Genomic DNA, 6,474 nt, shown 5'->3' on the forward strand with positions numbered 1-6,474 from the left:
AGGACTCTGCGGTCCAACTTGTCAAGGATGGCACAGGCCTTTGGAGCAGGACAGGTCAGGCTCTACCATGACGTGGCTGAGGACTCAGGACAGTGCCTCTGCTTCCGGATGGTTTACCTCTGCTGACTCCTCCAAAGCTCCTGGAGTCTGCATTCTCATGATCCGATTGGCAGAGGCAAAAACTGAGGCTCAGAGAGGTGGGAGGATTCCACCTGAGGCCACCAGAGTGAGCTGGTCACAGAGATTTCCAGAAAGCCGGTGATCTTCAGCTCCAACTCCTCTCTGGGCTTGGCCTGGGCTCCCAAAGAGGGAGTGTCTCCTTAACTTTAGGGTACTAGGCATTTCACTTAATTGAAGTGAAGTGAAATTTAATTCCCCTTAGTCTGAGCCCCAGAAGGAAAGAAACGGTGAAATGTGTCCCACTACCATCTGTCCACCCACTCCCACGCTGGGTTCTGGGAGCATTGATCAGGGGCCCTGTCCTCCAGGATCTGCCAGTCTGAGGAAGGAGGCTGACACTCACTGAAAACCACAACTCTCAGAGATAAGGACAATAATGCAGGCCAAGAGAGCACAGCTGGAAGTGCCCCTGGGGCGAGGGAGCCGGTGGGTTTGCCGGGTGGGCTTCCCAGGGGAGGGGGCACCACAGGGCTGGTTCATCAGAGGCTTTCTTTCCGCCTTCAGGTGGCGCCCTCGAGTCACGGAGCCGCACGCGCCGGAGAAGAGCATCCCGCCCCGAGGACCTCGGAGAGGACCCCGAGTCCCTTCTGCGGGCTGCGTGTGTGGGAGGGGCTGAGAAGCGGAGTAAGCGTGGGGACCCGGCGCAGTAGGGGCTCCCCAGACGAGGGGCGAGGCCAGCGGCCGAGGGAGGGGTCTTCTTCAGCACCCACCCTGCGCCCCGCCCCTGCGCCCGGGCCGGCTGAAGGCTTCGGTTCTGGGTACCCAGGTGCTGGGGAACCAGAGCTGCCCCAAGGGGAAGCGGAGGAGGATGGAGCCGCGTCCCCCCACCCTCGCCCCAGTCTGTTACCCGCCTCCCAGTGCCTCCCGGAGCTGACTCCCGACGCCCTCGCCGGCCGCGGGCGGAGCTCGAGCCGCGGCGCTCGGCGATCCCCGGCTCCCGCCCCTTCCCCGTGCCTCCCTCCCCGGAGCCTCCCTGGCGGTCCCGGCCGCCGCCGTACGGCCCCGCGCGGCGCGAGCAGGTACGTGCGCCTCGGCCGCGGCTCCGGGCCGGGCCCGGCTGGGAAGGGGGCGGGAGCGGAGCGGGGAGAAGAGGAGGCGGCGGCCGGGCCCGCTCTCCCCCTGGGCTGCGCCGCAGCACCAACGCCGGCTGCGGGAAGAAGGCGGGCGGGCGCCCGAGGAGGACGCGCCCTCCCCGTTGCCCGGCGGCGGCTCGGCGCCCTCGCCTCCCGCGTGGGGAGGTGGGGAGGTGAGGAGGGAGGCTCGGCACAGGTACGCACGCCAAGAGGGAACTGCTGCGGGCGGCGGGAGGCCGAGGACTCGAGGCAGAGAGGGGCGGCCGAAGAGAGCTAGCCTGACCTCGCGGCCCGGCCGAAGGACACGCGGCGAGGGAACCTGGGCGCACGCGGGTCCTCGCAGATCCCGGCCTCCCTGGGCCGCCTGGCCGCCTGGCTCCCGGCGCCGCTCGGCCCGGTCCGGCCTGGCCCGGCCCAACGGCGTTTGTGGTCAAGGGCAGGAGCAGGGGGAGTGTGAGCTGCGGGGTGGCGGGCGCGTGGGTGCAGCGGGCAGCCGGGGTGCTGGATCTTTCTGTTCGGAACTTTGGGTATCACAGCGTGGACGTATCTGAGCGCCCGAGGCTTTGTGTACAACTCGTGCGTGTGTCTGTCGACTGGGTTTTGTGAAGCTTACCCACGCCCGCTGTGCGTCTGTTTTCCCCGCGTGTTAGTGCACGCCACTGCGTGAGGTGCTGGACTTGGGCGGATCTTGGTGGATCTTAGCAGTCCTGAGAGTAGTAAACTGTGTGTGTGTGACCAACTATATCCTTTCTTGGGGTGCGTGCGCATGTGTGTTTGTGTGTGTGTGTGTGTGTGACCAGCTCTGTCCTTTCTTGGGGCGTGGATACCAATGTGGTGTAAGGACCTCTGGTTGTATTGTGTGGCTTCCAGTGTCTGTGGATGCTGCATGTGGAAAAGACCCCTGGGGGTCTGAGTGTGGGACCAAGCTGTGCCTTTGCAGTCATGTTGGACTGCAAATGACATTGGAGTGTAACTGATACAGCTGCGGGGTGTGAGCAGTGGGCAGCCAGCATCATTGTCAGCTTGTCTATTTCTGCTTGTTTCGAGTAATTGACTGGGCATGCCCTTGTAACTGGTAGGTGTCTCTGAACCTGTGTGTCAGAGACATAGCAACTCTGTGTAAGAAGGAATCTTCTTTTCCTCCACCCTCTTCCTAACTCTGCTGGCATCCTAAGGAAAAAGTTTTGGCTTCCTGCCAGGTGAAAGAGCCCTGCTCCGAGAATCTGAGTGTCCTGGGTTTCTTCTGAGATATGGAGGCATCAATGTGCTGGTCTGGGAAGAGGGTTCCTGGGCCCCTCCAGGGTCTGAGTTCTAGAGAAGATGCTGAAGACCTGGGTGGGGGACCACTTCTGGACACCAGCTGGGCAGGAGTGGTCACTGCCGGTCCCTGATACTGGCTGGGCACTCAGGAAAATGCATTTGGTGCCAAAAGTAAAAAAAAGAAAAGCCAATGAACACGCCTCTCCTCTTGGTTTACTGGAAAGTGGGAGCAGTTTGGCCAGAGCCTGGCCGGGAATAGGACTCCCCATCCTATTGTGTGGGAAGGATTGTCCGCCTGAGTAGGTTGTGAAACCATTCCTGAGGACTGGCTGTGTTCCAGGCCTTGTGCAGGGGGCTGTGGGCCCAGACGTATCCCTGCCCTCAAGCTGCTCGTGGTTGCTCTTTGACAGTGGCATAAAGTAGAGAGTCTACAAGTGTGTCCTGGAAGACCAGGGAAGGAGGGCCAGATGATGCCACTGGCATGAGAGCGTGTGGGTTTTTAGGCTTTTACGTGATAACAATTCTTGGGGAACCTGTATTAAGCTCCTGACCCCCACATGTATGCCATGGGATCTTGGCTACATTTTGTAAAATGGAGATAGTAACACCTGCTCATGGGGCTTGTGAGGGTTATGCAAGGTACTCCTGAGTGAAGTGTCCACACTGGGGCCCACTAGAGAGTGTAGGTGCTCAGTAAACATGTTTTAAATTGGAACTCAGGCAGAAGGGACGTGGTGATCGAGATGGGTTGTAAGTAGAAACAGGCTTTGTACTCAGATGAAAGGCCCTGTGTGTGCTAAGAGGAGGTGTCTGATGCAAGTCCGTGTTGGATGGAAGATCAGAAAGATCGAAAAACGTGCCTTCTCTCAGAGGCTCTTTGAATTTCATTCATTCATTCATTTTATTCATTTTCACTTCATTCATTTGCTTATATCCTCTCTCTTTCCCACATGCACACACACTGAAGCAGGGAGCTTTGGAGAATAAACTCAGGCACAGGGAGGCAGAGAAAGGTCTAGAATCCTGTGTATGTGTATATAGACACCCTAGGGCATGTAAGGCACTCTGCACCTGGGGGTCTTTGTGCTGTGTGTGGACTTGGGTCTGGGGTGTCTTGTACACACAGGGTGTGGGTGTGCATGGGCACATGTGGTCAGGAGTTCTACATGCCAGGGGGGGCCTGCTGGGGGCACACAAGATCTGCTTGAGGGAGACTCCATCATCAGCTCCCGCTGTATGGCTGTGAGGGAAAAGGGGCTAGGGTCGTCAGGCTCATCCATTTTTCAAGAGAAGCCAGGCATCTAAGGTTTAAAGTGTAGAATCTTTTGCTTTTTATATATTGGCAACTGCTTCAAAAAAAAAAAAAAAACAGGCCAGAAACATGAAAAAGCAAAACTTCTATGAGCCAAACATGGCCCATGGGCTGTAAGCTGGTATCTTTTGGTGCATGTGCTGTCTGTCTGTGTTGGCAGGTGCTCAGGTACTTGGGTGGGGTGTCTGCTCTTTGAGCAGAGAGCCCCCCTTCCCTGTCCTTTCCCAGCTCCCCTTCTGTCACCCTCATCCAGGTCCTTCCATCTTCTATTTACATAAGGGCGTTTGGCCTTGACCTCAGTCATGGCTCTCAAATGTGCTCTTCCTTCCTCTTTGCCCTGTCAGCCTCTATGCTTCCCCTGACTACACTGGGTTCCTCTCTGGTCCCCTGGCCTCCACTGTCCTCCTTCCCATCCTGACTGTCCTCCATGCAGCAGCCAGAGAGAGCTTTCCAAAACCCAGGGGGATGTTAACCCTCCCAGCCCCAAAGCCTTGCCTCCCTGGCTCCTTGGCTTGGTTTTCAGAGAATTTAGAGAGCTAGCCCCAGCTGACCTCCAAGGCAACCACTCTTGCAGCTGGGGGATTTCCCGCTTATCCTCTGAGATTTGGCTCAAATGCCACCAACTTCTAGAAGCTACCCTAACTTTCTCCTCTTTGTTCTTACAACCATCTTCATCTCCCCTTCCCCTGCCCCCGGCTATCCTCATTTCATCACAACTGTGTCCATTAATTGAACTGATGGGGGCCTTACATACCTTATTTTATGAAATAGAATCCTCACATCAACCCTACGAGGGAAGCATTTTGCTTATTCCCACTTAACAGATCATAAAATTGAGTCTGGAAAGATCATCTCACTTGCCCAAGCTCAAGTGGTGATGCTGGGATTAGAACCTGATATCTACCCTATTTAAATTCCCTCCATCATAATAATAGCTCATTGCCAGTACTTACTGAGAATTTACTATTCTGAGGACTTTATGTGGATTATCTCAATGCTCACATCAGCCATTTTAAGTAGGAAGTAGTAGTATTGCTGTCATTCAATAAACGGGGAAGCTGAGGCCCAGAGAGGATACGGGCAGTTCCCAAAACCCACATGCCTAGCAGCAGGCCTTGTGTGATGTCTGGTGCCAGCAGGCTGTCAGTAGTAGAGGTTTGCTAAATTCCACTTTTCTGTTTTCTCTTCTAGCTACCAAGGGGCCAAGGGATGAGCTGGGGTCCGCCTTCCCAATGGCATCTCCCCCTGGTCTGGAGCTGAAGACACTGAGCAATGGGCCCCAGGCCCCAAGGAGACCAGCATCTCTGGGCCCAGCAGGCCCACCCAGGGAGGGTGTGGAGAACGCCTGCTTCTCTTCCGAGGAGCACGAGACCCATTTCCAGAACCCTGGGGACGCCAGACCAGGCCGCTCCCCCAGCCCTCCTGGGGGCCTTGGCCCCTCACGGCCCCGATCCCAGAGAGACCAGAGAGACGACGTGTCCCTGCATTCAGAAGAGGGGCCAGGCCTGGAGCCTGTGAGCCGCCCGGTGGATTATGGCTTCGTTTCTGCTCTGGTTTTCCTGGTGAGCGGGATCCTCCTGGTGGTGACTGCGTACGCCATCCCCCGCGAGGCTCGCGTCAACCCGGACACGGTGTCAGCACGGGAGATGGAACGGCTGGAGATGTACTATGCACGCCTGGGCTCGCATCTGGACAAGTGCATCATCGCGGGCCTGGGGCTGCTCACGGTGGGCGGCATGCTCTTGTCCGTGCTGCTGATGGTCTCCCTGTGCAAGGGCGAGCTGTACCGCCGGCCCACCTTCGTCCCCGGCAGGGGCTCCAGGAAGACCTACGGCTCTATCAACCTGCGCATGAGACAGCTCCATGGGGACGGGGGCCAGGCCCTGGTGGAGAACGAAGTCGTCCAGGTCTCAGAGACCAGCCACGCCCTCCAGGGGTCTTAAGTAAGAGCCCACCCTGTCTGGCTGCTTCAGCTTCGGGGTGACCAGGCCCCCAAGGCTGGGGTTTTGGACCAAGCTCCACCGAGGGCCCTGTGGAAGGAGTCATGGGTGCAGGAGGGGGAGCTTGGGGCCTGGTCCAGGCTTCGCTTAGGAGAGCGGCCCCTCCGTCTGTTTTGTAGCTTGAGGTTTTGCATAAGGTTTTGTTTGAAGGATGGCTTCTGCTGCTAAAAATACAAAAGTCTGGAAACCGCTGCCCTTGGAGGATGAGGTTTCTTGGCATTTCTGTGGATTGAGAGCTGTTTGAAAGGCTGCCCATCCTGTTCCCCGTGCCTTGGGGAATTCCGGGATCTCTGCTGTCCTCATCAGCCACCTATGGGTGTTGGGTGACCTTGGAAGGACCCCTTGCAGCCTTGACCGTCGAAGGTGGGAGGTGGCTTCATGATGAGGGGAGAAGTCATCCCTGGGATGACCTCTCCTCTCCAGGCCTCAGTCCCCCTGACTGTGATGTGAGAGGGGTGGCCCCTCCAGTTCTGCCCTAGGAATTCCCGTATGGAACAGGAGCCTGGTATCTGCATGTGGCCACTCCTTCAGGGGAGGAGAGTGTCGGCAGGTGCTGACCATTCTCCGTGCCATTTTCTGACCAGGGTTGCCACCACTCACACAGCCAGCATCTCCCACAGTCCTGCTAAAGGAGCCCTGAAGTCCTCAG

General features: G+C 57.4%; 1 protein-coding gene across 2 annotated transcripts; it reads left to right on the top strand.

The window, feature by feature from the left end:
- Positions 1-743: 743 nt before the first annotated feature.
- TMEM74B (transmembrane protein 74B) lies at positions 744-6,016 on the top strand. 2 transcript variants are annotated; one of them, XM_043480414.1, is made up of 2 exons: positions 744-1,199; positions 5,017-6,016. In XM_043480414.1, exon 2 carries the CDS (start codon positions 5,058-5,060, stop codon positions 5,766-5,768), a length of 711 nt encoding a protein of 236 aa, XP_043336349.1. In that variant the 5' UTR covers positions 744-1,199; positions 5,017-5,057; the 3' UTR covers positions 5,769-6,016. The 2 variants fall into 2 exon arrangements, with proteins under 2 accessions (XP_043336349.1, XP_043336350.1); XM_043480415.1 differs by lacking the exon at positions 744-1,199 and adding an exon at positions 1,232-1,449.
- Positions 6,017-6,474: the final 458 nt, after the last annotated feature.

The sequence above is a fragment of the Cervus canadensis genome, chromosome 10, assembly GCF_019320065.1.
Source record: "Cervus canadensis isolate Bull #8, Minnesota chromosome 10, ASM1932006v1, whole genome shotgun sequence".
Lineage (NCBI taxonomy): Eukaryota > Metazoa > Chordata > Mammalia > Artiodactyla > Cervidae > Cervus > Cervus canadensis.

Excerpts from the sequence above, each read along its gene's own strand:
- TMEM74B (XM_043480414.1), top strand. The coding sequence starts at position 5,058 with ATGGCATCTCCCCCTGGTCTGGAGCTGAAGACACTGAGCAATGGGCCC.